The following is a 13,048-nucleotide window of genomic DNA, read 5'->3' as shown; positions in this document are numbered from 1 at the left end:
TTGGCTATTACATTTGCCTATTTTTTCAAATATCGACATGGAATTACAGATCCACACACTCACCGGGACACTAGGAGGCAGCGTTGAAGCAGATTCAGCTCTGGGTCCTGGAGTACACTTTTGACATCACTGCCAATGTAAGATACAGCAAATCTAAGTACACTTAGAAACAGTAATTAAAAACACACACATACTGTACACACTCCTGACTGTTACTCAGCCTGCCCAAAAAGGAGAAAGCACACAGACATTTTTTCAACTGTCCTCTCTTCCTCTGAAGTCTATAGTATATTACTTTACTTTCCTACTTCAATACAGAGGTCAGCATAAAGGGCGAGGGAAAAAAGGGATGATTTAAAATTGCCTGGGTATATAGACCTGCAATAGGAAAGAAAAACAACCAAGGCTTAAAGCTCTGATTCCTTAATAGTGAGGAAATGCAGTGCCTTTTTCCTTCCATGGCTGATTATAAAGCATTACTCACTTGGACAAGGAGTTCAGCTGTTCTTGCACCAAGCCTTTGATTTCGTCCTTCTCTTGGTAGTCCCTGAAATATACAGAAAAAAATATTCAGAAGTTCACAGACACTATGAGACCTTAGATATTTCAAACGCCAAAGTAAAAGGTTCTATGTTGACCAAAACATTCAGTTTTGTTTAGACCAGTGTTCCTCAAAGTGGGTTCCATGAAGCTATGCAGGCGATCCTTGATTTTATTTTGTTACAGTGATGAAATCAAAACCCAATAACATCCATGTTATTAAATTTATTACCGAGTTCTTATACTTATTTTCATTTTACATTTACAGCATTTTGCTGATGCTCTTCTCCAGAGCCATCCAGAGCCGGGAACCAATGGACCAAAATTGGCTGTCCTCTCTGGTTGCTGACAGAGAGATGTACTGTAAGTTCAAGAAGATAGATACCGCTTTCGTCCGATGGTTTTATACAGTCATGTGATGCAGCATGAACAGCAGTTTGAAAAGGTGCAGATGGCTGGCTTCATGTGTCTCTGAGGAAGCAGCATCCCTGGTTATTATTTGTCGTATGATAGGGGAAAGCTGGCCGGTGGGTGGGAATTACCAGGTGAGCTCCAAATTAAACTTGATATCCTCATGCAAGTACAAAAAGGTCATGGTCAAAGAACACCATTAAGATAAAACTATGTTAAAGAGGACTTAGCATTGACTTGTTTAATTCAAATCGTAACTAGGCCCGTGTGTGTCAATTTCATGAATAAATAGCCAAAATATCATTGTACACATTTAAGTAATGAACCTAATATTTGAATACGAATTATCTTGATAAATCTGTGTTGAGGAGGTCAGTAAAAGATTATATTATACCAGCAACAAGTTTACTCAGATGTCAATAACCTGAAAAATACTGCTTACAACTGTCCACCTGAATGGTCCTTTATAAAACTCATAGTTAGGGCTCTGACGGTGGCCATGACAACCGCACCACTGTGGTAGTCACATCACATGCCATGTTAATGTTTCCGCTTGAGTGGGCACAATGACAAGTACAAAATACAACGTTTTGTATACAAATGCAATAATAACAGTTGCAATATTAATTTGTATTTATAGCCTACCATATAGCGGGAGATTTTATGTTAATACACAAATTACGTAATTATAATCAAATGCCTTATATGGTGTTGTCTGTTAGTTTGCCATGGGTTTGTTTGAGCGTAGCAAAATCCAGTTAGGCGAATTCTATGATTTCACTTCGGGTTCTGCTGCTGTGATGGATCTTGTTGGGAAACCAAATGTTACATTGGCGATCTAGGAATATTTTGGATTTGTGCGTAACAAGAGCGGTGAAACAATAAATTTGAATGAAGCCATGTCGGCTCTGTTGGGGGGGGGGGGGGGGGTGATAAATGGGCAAATACAAGCCTACAAATATCAGGAGCCATCTCCAGGCATGCCACCCAGCACGTGTATTTTTAAATTTTATTTAATATTTAGATTATTTGCATATTATTTAGATTACCATCCTACTGGTGTTTCTTTCAAAGTTTTTATAGGCTTGTGGTATACGACACTTGTAAAAGAAATAAAGCATTCATCAGAGAAATGCTGCGACTGTGTTTCACTTTATCCACTGTGTTTCACTGCTTCTCCCCTTTATTTTTTTTTAAAATAAAGCCTCATTTAATTTTTTTATATTTAGAGTTTTATTTAAGCCTATACAATTATATATAGTAAATTATTATTATATTATATTGTGATATAAATTTCACTCCCCCACCACCCCCTCCCCCACCAGTATTAAAAAAAAAAAGAAAAAAAGAAAAAAAGCTGCCACCATCACAGCCCTACTCATACTGTAACAAACAGCCATGTTCTTGCCACAGAGCTTACATATCTTAATCTGGCAGTGTAAAAAAGCATCCTTAGCGATACCATGCTTTTCTGAATCTGAAAGCTGAATAGAAAGGTCTTTCTCTGCTTTAATAAGGAGCAACTTATGAACAAGTAATAGGTATCTTTTATTTCATATTTCGCCTAAACAGGAAAAAAAAAAGTTCTAGGAACTGCCAAGGGCGGTTTTGACTTCTTACTTTGTACACTTCAGAGAATTAATGTCACAGAAAGTACTTGAGGTAAACAAAAAGAGTAAAGTCGATAAAGTCTACGCAAGATTGAATAGGTGGTGTCGGTGCAATTTAATCACATTTAACACGCACACTTGAGTGATGTCCATGGTGAAGGTGCCAGACCAGGGCTGCAGCAGGAGGAAGGCCTTCAGGGTGAGAGCAGCACGCGGAAGCAGTAGGTACGGACACCACACCGGATCTGTATAGGTGTACATGAGAGAGGAGAGATGTTGAGAGATCACATTACCATACATCAAGAGCCATAAAACTGCTCAATTTTCACTCAAAATTTGTATTAGCAGTTAGAGTAGTTTGTGGAGCGGTCTAATGGCCTGGATGCTGTCATTTGGTTTAGCAGAAAATATAAAGCATTTATGTACCTCAATTAGCCTTCAGATATATTTAATGGGTTTTTGTGCCATGTGTTTCTTGCTGTAGTGGGTTGCTAGAGAAGAGTGTGTGAGCACTCTTTTCTGTTTTGTTGATGATGTGATTGAGCAGGAACATCAAAACCATTTGAGAATCGATACCCAATTACAAACTGAACTCATTACACTTACAGTTGTGTGAAAAAATAAGTACACCCCAAGGAAATGGTTAGCTTTTTTTAATGATCTATTTATTAATTTATTTATTTTGACATATTTGGACAAGCAAACATGCGATCATCTTTGAAATATTGCCTATTAATTAACTTGGTATTCTTGAACAAAACCACAAAGAAAATGAGCTTTTTCAATTATTTATTTAACAGAAATATCAATAGATGTGATTTTTGACCACTCTTCCATGCAATATTCTTTCAGTTGCAAGATGTTTGATGGTTTTCTTGCATGTACTACCCGTTTCAAATCCCACCACAACATTTCAATGTGATTCAAATCCAGGCTTTGACTAAGCCATTCCATAATCCTCCATTTCTTCTTTTTGAGCCATTCTTTGGTGGATTTGCTAGTGTGCTTAGGATCATTATCATGGTGTAGGGTCCACTTTTGGTTCAACTTCAACTTTTGGACAGATGGCCTCTCGTTATCTTCAAGCACTCTTTGATATGATGCAGAATTTATAGTTGAATCCATGAATGCAAGCTGTCCAGTCCCTGAGGCAGCGAAGCAACTCAAACCATAACAATTCCACCACTGTACTTCACAGTTGGTATGAAGTGCTTCTCCTGAAATGCTGTCATTGGTCTGCACCAAACATGTCTGTTGTTACTGTGGCCAAACAACTCTATATTTGATTTGTCTGTCCAGAGCACATTATTCCAAAAGGCCTGGTCTTTGCCTATATGCTCACTGGCAAACTGTAGTTATGCAATGGCTTTTTCCTGGCACGCCTTTCATGCACTTGAAATTTGTGCAATCTCTTTCTGATTGTAGCAGCAGGCACTATGACACCAACAGTTGCAAGACTTACTAGCAGATCCTGTGATGAAATTTTTTGAGTTCTTGGAGAATTCTTTCTGCATCAGACAGTCTGCTCTTGGCCAGTTTGCTGGGACAGCCAGTTCTAGAGCTTTTTAGAAATTAAAGCTCTCCAAACCTGCTGCAAGGACATCAAAGCAGTGATGCCAGGGAGGCTGTGGAGGATCTTCAGGCATGCTTGAACTGTACTGACTGGGATGTATTCAGATCTGTTACTAACAGTCTGGATGAGTACACAGAGGCTGTGACATCATACATAAGCTTCTGTGAGGATACCTGTATACCATCAAGCATCAGGATGAGTTACAAAAATGACAAACCCTGCTTCACAGCCAGACTCAGACAGTGAAGGCTAGAGAAGGAAGATGCGTTCAAGAGTGGGCATCAGGTTTAAAGAGTCAAAGTACAAGTTTAGCAAGGTGGTGAGATAAGCTAAACAGCTGTATTCTGAGAAACTACAACAGCAGTTCTCGGTCAATGACTTCTGTCTGGGAAGGGCTCCCCCTTCCGCCCAGCTAATCACTTGCATCTGGCCAAAAGCTTGAACGAGTTCTACTGTCGCTTTTAAAGACAATGGGACAGTCCTGCGACCATCCTCTGCAACATCAGCCATCAGCTTCAGCCCACCAGCTTCACTACAGTTGGGGCTGGGGCCTCTCCCAGCTGCACACTTCAAAGGCTCCCTCCCCTCCTCCCCCACCATAAGTATGACTCTCTCCATACTGAAGAGAGACGTTAAGAGAGTCTTCAGGAGACAGAGCCCCTGAAAAGCAGCTGGACCAGACTCTGTCTCTCCATCCACCCTGAAGTACTGTTAACACCTCATTGGATATATGCCATGTGCCAGTCTTCTTCAAGACCTCCACTATCATCCCCGTCCCCCAAAAAACCCAGGCTCAAAGGACGTAATTACTTAGATATTTTTCATTAAACTACCGAAGTTTGTGGCCGATACCACCCTCATTGGGCTCATCTCTGATGGGGATAAGTCTGCCTACAGGTGGGAGATTGACCATCTGGTGAACTGGTGCAGTCAGAACAATCTGGAGCTCAACGCTGTGAAAACAGTAGAGATGGTGGTAGACGTCAGGACAAACCTGGCCCCACCCGCTCCCATCATCCTGTGCGACTCCCCAGTCGATACTGTGGACATCTTCAACTTCCTGGGAACCATTATCACCCAGGACCTCAAGTGGGAGCTGAACATCAGCTCTCTGATTAAAAAAGTGTACCAGAGGCTGTACTTCCTGTGGCAGCTGAAGAACAAAGGACAATGATGGTGCACTTTTACACCTCCATCATTGAGTCATTACTCATCTAGTCCATCACTATCTGGTACACTGCTGCCACTGCCAAAGACAAGGGCAGACTACAGCGTGACATTCACTCTGCTAAGAAGGTAATTGGCTGCAATCTGGCACCCCTTCATGACCTGTACACTTCCAGGACCCTGAAGTGGGCAGTTAAGATTGTGGCTGACCCCTCTCACCCTGGACACAAGCATTTTGAAGCACTCCCCTCTGGCAGGAGGCTGCGCTCCATTAAGAGCAAAACCTCATGCCACAAAAACAGCTTCTTTCCATCCGCAATTGGCCTCATTACCCATGACCCACCATGGTCTCTTATCTGCCTCCATGGATATTACACATTACATTAATGAAAAACCCCATATTGTTGTTTCATGTGTGTTACATAAACGCACACAACTCAGACTGCTATACTGCACCTTCTCACTTAGCATTTTATAACTTTCTCTCTTTTATGTTCTTATTTTACCTTGCAAATGTTTATTTTATTAATATATTTATTTCTTATATTTTACTGTTATTGTTAAGCACCAGTTTCTTTCAGCTCAAACCAATCTTGCCATTCTCCACTGACCTCTCTCATCAACGAGGTGGTTCTGCCTGCAGAATTGCCACTTGGACTTTATTGTTTCGTTTTTTGCCCATCCTATGTAAAAGACGCCTTCAAAAATTGTGAAATTAAATGTTTCTCTGTTTAAAAAAGTACTATAAAGGGCAGTAAACAGTAATAATAATGAAACAAAGGCAATATTTAGTGTGATGACCCTTGCTTAATAAAAAAAAAAAAAAAAAAAAAAGTATTCTCAGGTAGAATTTGTGCAGTTTTATAAGGAAATGAACTGTAAGTTTTACTACGTTTCTTGTAGAACCAGCCACGGTTCTTCTGGAGACTTTGACTGTTGTACTTGCTTCTTATTTTTGCAGCAAAATCCAGCAGTCTTTATTATGTTTTTTGTCTGAAAAGTGTCTCTTACCACTTAGAGCGCTGTGAATAAATATTGTTTTTGTGCATATCTGATACTACATAGTTTTAGATCTTCAAATGAAATACAACATGAAACAAAGGCAACCTGAGTAAACACACAATACAGTTTTTTTTTTTTTTTTATTGAAGCAAAAAAAAGTTTCACCCATGTGAAAAACTAATTGCCCCCTTAAACTTAAAATCTGGTTGTGCCACTTTTAGTAGCAACCAAACACTTCCGATAACTGGAGATCTGACTTTCACTTACTTCTAGGACTAGGGCTTACTCCTATGCTTTGGATCATTGTCTTGCTGCATAATCCAGTTGTGCTTGCATTTCAATTTACAGACTTAAGACCGGACATTCTCCTTTAGGATTTTCTGGTAGAGAGCAATATTCATGTTTCCCTCAATTATTGCAAGTTGCCCAGGCCCTGAAGCATCACACTTCCACCACCATGCTTGACCGTAGGTATGATGTTTTTGTGGAATTCTGTGTTTGGTTTATGCCAGATGTAACGGGACCCCTGTCTTCCAAACAGTTCCACTTTCAACTCATAAATCCACAGAACATTCTCTCAAAAGGTTTGAGGATCATCAAGATGTGTTTTGGCAAATTCAAATGAGTCTTAATGTTCTTCTGGGTTAGCAGTGGTTTTCGCCTCAACACTCTTCCATGGACACCATTTTTGCCCAGTGTCTTTCTGATAGTGGAGTCATGAACAGTGACATTTACTGATGCAAGAGCAGCCTGTAGATCCTTTGATGTTGTCCTTGGCTCTTTTGTGACTTGCTGGATGAGTTGTTGCTGTGCTCTTGGAGGAGTTTTGAAAGGTCAGTCACTTCTGGGAAGGTTCCTTACTGTGCGAAGTTTTTCCATTTGGAGATAATGGCTCTCGCTGTGGTTCTTTTGAGTCCCAGAGCCTTTGAATTAGCTTTGTAACCCTTCCCCGACTGATGTATTTTAATCACTTTCTTCCTCACCATTTCCGGAATTTCCCTCAATTTTGGCAGTGTGTTACTGGGTAAGACCTTTTAACCAACTTCATGCTGCTGCAAAAATTCTATTTAAGTCTTGATTTGATTGAACAGGGTTTGCAGTAATCAGACTTGGTTACATCTAGTCCATCTGAACCCCATTATGAATGCAGTCTCATAAATTTGGGGAATTAGTAACTATGGGGGCAAATACATTTTCAAACAGGCCCAGATGGTATTGGATAACTTTTTTCCTTCAATAAATAACATCATCATTTAAAAACTGTATTTTGTGTTTACTCAGGTTGCCTTTGTTTTATCTTTTGTTATCGATTTTGTTTTAATTTCTGACAAAATTTCATATGAGACATACACAAAAACAGAAGAAACCAGGATGGGCAAATATGGTAAATCTAAGGCGCTAATACTTTTTCACAGCACTGTAATATGCTGGTTTCTTTACTGACATACAAACATTTTTCTGTAACATTTAATTTTGTGCTGGAAAACTAATGATTGAAACTCTAAAATGTTTTTGTACTGACTCAATAATGTAGAAGTTATAAAATAAAAATCTCTAACAAAGCTTGTACTAAAAAAATAGGGTGCCTAAAACTTTTGCACAACACAGTATATTCTAAAAGTAAGACTATGTCTTATCATTTCTAGAGCTGGCACATTGGAGAAGCAGATCTTTATTCTCCCAACAATCTTTCTCCTACTCAATCAGGAAAACTTGAAAACACACATACTGTACCTGTTAGGTCTTGCTCATCCATCCTGTAGCTGGCAGATTTCATGGCCATCTCCAGCACGCGGACACAGCCATCATCTGAGGCCAGAACCACCTTATCTGATGTACACCAATCGATGTCCAGGATACGGTAACTCACATTCCGGCCCACTCTGATACTGCTCACCATCTGCACCTGCAGGAGTGTGTAAATCGCATTGAAATAATCATTTCTCACAAACAAAAAAAGAAAGAAAAAAATCCACACAGTAATAACAATTTTTTGCTCGAATGCGATCATTGAAGTTGTTTTATTTTTGGTATTTCTTGTAATATGATCTTGAAAATCATCAGAGGTTGACAGACCACAGCCTAATTTGGACAAAATCATCTCAGCATCAATTAGCGTGCATCAATTATTAGTAAAAAAAATACTGAATGTTTGAAAATTATTAAAATATTGTACATCATTAGCATTAAATACTAAAAAAAAATTTTTTATGCGACTAAATCACTAGGATTGTATTTTTTCTTTTTTTGACGAGCATGAGCATCCTGTGACATCCGTTTGCTATATTCGGTGTGAAGGCTGGTGTGTTTGTGTATGTGTGTCAGACTAAAGCCACATTGTCAAAAGAGCAGTGATGTGTTTCCACTGTCTTCCTGGAGGCTTTTTGTGTGTGTGTGTGTGTGTGTGTGTGTGTGTGTGTGTGTACATTGACAGCCTGGCACGGTCCTCTAGAGAGGATGTCTCTACAGACTAATGAGTCCTGAGACTTCTTTTCCACAGTCGCAGCCAAAAAATACAGAACCGGTGAGACATTTTGTGCACGTCTGATTGCTTTCATATACAAATTTGCTCTCAAAACAGCCTCAGTTCTTCATGGCACGGATTCCACACGGTGTTGGAAACATTCCTTTGTGATTCTGGTCCATGATTGCATCACATAATTGCTGTAGATTTGAAGCTGCACATTCATGCTGAGTTTCTATATCCCAAAAATGATCCACTGGATTCAGATGTGGTGACTGAAGAGGCCACTGAAATGCACTGAACTCATGTTTATGGAACCAGTGCTTTGTGACATGCTGCGTATTCACGCTGGAGGTAGCCATTATAAGATGGGTAAATTGTGACCATAAAGGGATGCACATGGTCAGCAACATTACTCAGACAGGATGTAGCAGTTACACACTGCTCGACTGGAATTTTGGACCTGAATGTATGCCAAAAATATATTCTCTGCACCACCAGCCTGAACTGTTGACACAAAGTAGGTTGGGTTGATGGATTCAGGCTGTTGGGGTCAAACTCTGTCCCTACCATCTGCATGTCATCGCAGAAATTGAGATTCATTAGACCAGGCTATGCTTTTTTCCAGTCACCACCTGAATGGTTTACTGTGACCCCATGACCTTTGTAGCCTCAGATTTCTGTTGCTGTAGCCCATCCACTGCAAGATTCAGTGTGTTGTTTACTTTGAGATGCCTTTCTGCTCACCATGGTTGTAAAGCGTACCAATTCTATGGGATCATATTTGTGGCAAACGTATTGGACGTAACTTTTCAAGAAACAAACAAAGATATACAATGAGAAAGAAACTGGAAACAGTGAACTCAGTGGCAAAAATGTAACATTGTCTTCAAATGAACAGCATTCTTTGTTAACAGTTCTCTAAGCTTCATTTTCTCTAATCATGGTTTACACTGCCAGAATTTTCATTTATGCTTTCAAAGTTTTTGTTTATACTCTGCAAGTTTACATTTGACATTCTGGCACAAATCTCAAATGTGGGTGGGGCTTAACAGCACTTTAATCTCATCGACTAGTGAGATTTGGATCGACAGCTCCCTGACCAGGAAGTAGAGACTTCAGGAATTTTCGTGAATTTTGGAGAGCGTTCAGGATGCACTTCTCTGTGTAGTTATAGTGTTTGTACTTTGTAGTGGAAATTACTTACTTAGTCAGTATATTAGTTCAGAATTAATATTTGAGATTATTTTTTTTTCGAGATGATGCTCTCAGGAGCGGCACAGAGCGTCGCCGTTGACATCAGCATCATCCTCAGCTGAACACTCTTAGGCACTAGGCATTAGGAGTGTAAGGAACATTTGAGCTGTAAATCACTGTTAAGCCCCGCCCACAGGTGAGATTTGTGCCAGAATGGCGAACGTAAACTTGCGGAGCATAAATTAAAAGTTTAAACACGTACTTTTCTTTGCATAGTACTGTATATATAATTTTCCTCATACGCAAATTTTACCTGAAACCTAACATAATTGACCCAAATTGAACTTCTAGTGTAAAATTCCCTCTTGGCTTTTTATCTACAAATGGCTTGCAGGATTAGGTAAAGCTACAGATAAATACGATAGATACAGATAGAATGCTGACTTCAGTTTTAACTGAATCAATTCCATAGAAAATTGGGTCGATTTCCAGTATAAAACACAAGCCAACAACCTGTTTCTATTTTCTATTCAACTCACATAATTAAAGTTCTTTTTTTGTCCATGAGAAGAGTTGAACATTCTTTGAACTTTTTTTTTTGTTTTTAACCATGTGTAACCTTTCAGTATTTAATACTGAAAGGACTCCATTATCATTCATAAGCCACCTGCAATTGCTTTCAACTATATAATATGTCTACCTTAAGGCTCTCCTCCAGGAAATCTGACGCATACAAAAAGAGAAAGTGGAGAAGCTGAAAGCAACTGCTAACAACATCCAAACTCTAACAAGCTGAAATGAACAAAATGGAAAAATATCTTCTACAAAGCTTTTAGGGGACCCAGAAAAGAATAAAAAATTTACTACCAGGTGGGTAGAACAATCAATATCACTAAATTTTCGCTGTACAAGCCGTCTTCCTGACCTGAATTCAGCAAAAGAGCTGCCTTTGTTGTAAATAGCACTTTCCTTACTTTAGGCATTGCCTCTTACTTAGTTATGCTGTACACAAAGACATAGCTGTTGTTTCTTGATGAAAGGATTCAGAGCTTCTCCAACTGTGCAGTCAGGAAACGCTTTAATTATAACATACAGCAAATTTCACAGAACCCCTCGTTAGAGATTTATTTCATAAACATAATTCAACTAGGACTGGGCAATAGGACAGTATAATATCCATATTGTGATGTCACTATGTTATTTTCTGAAGTGTCATTATATACTTTTATAACATTTTAAAATGCTTTAATATTTTCATTTATTTATTTACTTTTTACTTTTTTTAATCTGTAAAATTTGTAAAATGTTAACATTATTACTGTTTTTATACAGATTGTGATGCATATCAGGTATAGCAGAAATCTCTTGTGTATTATATTGTGAAATGGTATTTTTGTCACATTGCCCACATTTACAGTAAATCCAACTATTTAAATAACTGGGTACAATTAGAGCTAATAACTGTAAGAGCTCAATAATAAACAAAATCACAGACCCACTGACTATGCTTCAAGGACCTCTGGACACCATTTTGAGAACCCCTGATGTAAATATAACAAATCAACATGGATTTACAATCACCGAGTAATCACCGCCACATAAAACTTTATAAAATTCATTTCCAAATCATCAGAAATGTTAAATAAATTATTTCCTCAAAATGCTAAAATGGTTTGCACTGTTAACTGGCCATGACTAAGTTTCTAACCACGTTTTTATTCCAATGCTAACACCTAAGATCTGGAGATGGCTATGCAGATAGGTCTGATGTAAACATCCTCGACTCCCTGCAAGCTTCTGCTGCCAAATTAAGAAAAACAACAGAGGTGTGTCTGCATGTACAATATTCGTATCGTGTCAGTCAACCTCTCCCACATCCACAGCACAGAATAAATCAGCAGATAAAATGGAAAACAATGTCAAATCTGGTATTGAGTACGCATTTCAGGTCAGTATCAGCCTTGATTGAATTATCTATAAGGTTTGTGTTGTTTCACAGGAAGTAAAGAGAACTGAAGGTTACCTCTTTGGTGTCCCACACCTCAGCTCCGTCAGTGTACATCACCAGTAGCTTTTGATTGCCCTTTCCAGGAGCGAAACGGATCTTCTTTACCCATCCTCGGTGTGTGGGAATACCACTAACATAAAAAAGCAAACAAGAAAGCCTTGGCATTGAAACTGATGTACTAAATATTCATGTACTATAATACGAATAGTGATTTTTCATGCCCACTGCACAACACACAAACACATCACACATTATGAGCAATAGCCCGACTTTGTTTTTGCAAGCATATAACACAATCAAATGGTCACACTTTGTTCCAAAAGCAATTTTAGCAAACATATTCACAAATCATTTTGTTTCTGAAGAGATCCATATTTAGGAATACCATGTCTTTTAACTAGGTCATGATCTAATGCCTCATAATCTGGGCATGAGCTTTCTTTGTTTTTTTCACCCACCATCTTATATACAGTGATCAAACTGAAAACAATAAAGAAATGTAAACTGAATAAATGCAAACACACTCCTACCGGGACAGACGGGCCTTCAGATCCCAGAAATTCAGATTTCCATCCACATCTCCTAGTACTAGCGTGTCTCCCTTCCATGCGATGCAGGCGATGCTGCCCATGCTCCCCTACAATATACAGCAGATTCAATTCAGAATGTTTGTGCACAATCTCCTCCAAAAGTATTGGAATGGCAAGGCCAATACTTTTGTTTTTGCTATACACTGATGGCATTTGGGTTTGAGATGAATATGAAGACGAATATGAGACGATAGATCAGAATTTCAACTTCATTTCCTGATCTTTATATCTAAATGTGTTGAACAACTTAGAACAGTGGTTTTCAAAGTGGGGGCCGCGACCCCCTTGGGGGCCACCAGGGGGCGCCCGGGGGGCCTCAACAATTTGGTGTGAAATATAAATAAATACATGATTCTTGCTCTCAGACAACCACACACACACAATCAATTCCTAATGTAATGTAAAGATCAGAGATAATTATTAATTTAAAAAAGGGGGATATATTCAGAAGTCTGTATTTTTAATGTGTTTTAAAGACATCTGGAA

The 13,048-nt window shown here is 38.9% G+C and overlaps 1 protein-coding gene across 2 annotated transcripts in view; it reads right to left on the bottom strand.

Moving 5' to 3' along the window:
- The window catches only part of wdr11 (WD repeat domain 11), a 128,756-nt gene that overhangs the window by 22,744 nt on the left and 92,964 nt on the right, over positions 1-13,048 (bottom strand). For both annotated transcript variants that reach the window (XM_017464559.2, XM_053679497.1), the window contains 6 exons: positions 12,503-12,609; positions 11,988-12,102; positions 8,038-8,209; positions 2,698-2,806; positions 485-547; positions 64-129 (listed from right to left, as the gene is read on the bottom strand). In XM_017464559.2, coding sequence (XP_017320048.1) covers positions 64-129; positions 485-547; positions 2,698-2,806; positions 8,038-8,209; positions 11,988-12,102; positions 12,503-12,609 — 632 coding nt within the window. The remainder of the gene's footprint in view (positions 1-63; positions 130-484; positions 548-2,697; positions 2,807-8,037; positions 8,210-11,987; positions 12,103-12,502; positions 12,610-13,048) is intronic.

The sequence above is a fragment of the Ictalurus punctatus genome, chromosome 3 (genome assembly GCF_001660625.3).
Source record: "Ictalurus punctatus breed USDA103 chromosome 3, Coco_2.0, whole genome shotgun sequence".
NCBI lineage: Eukaryota > Metazoa > Chordata > Actinopteri > Siluriformes > Ictaluridae > Ictalurus > Ictalurus punctatus.
Note: the sequence above shows the minus strand (reverse complement) of the source record. Positions and strands in the feature narration are given on the sequence as shown.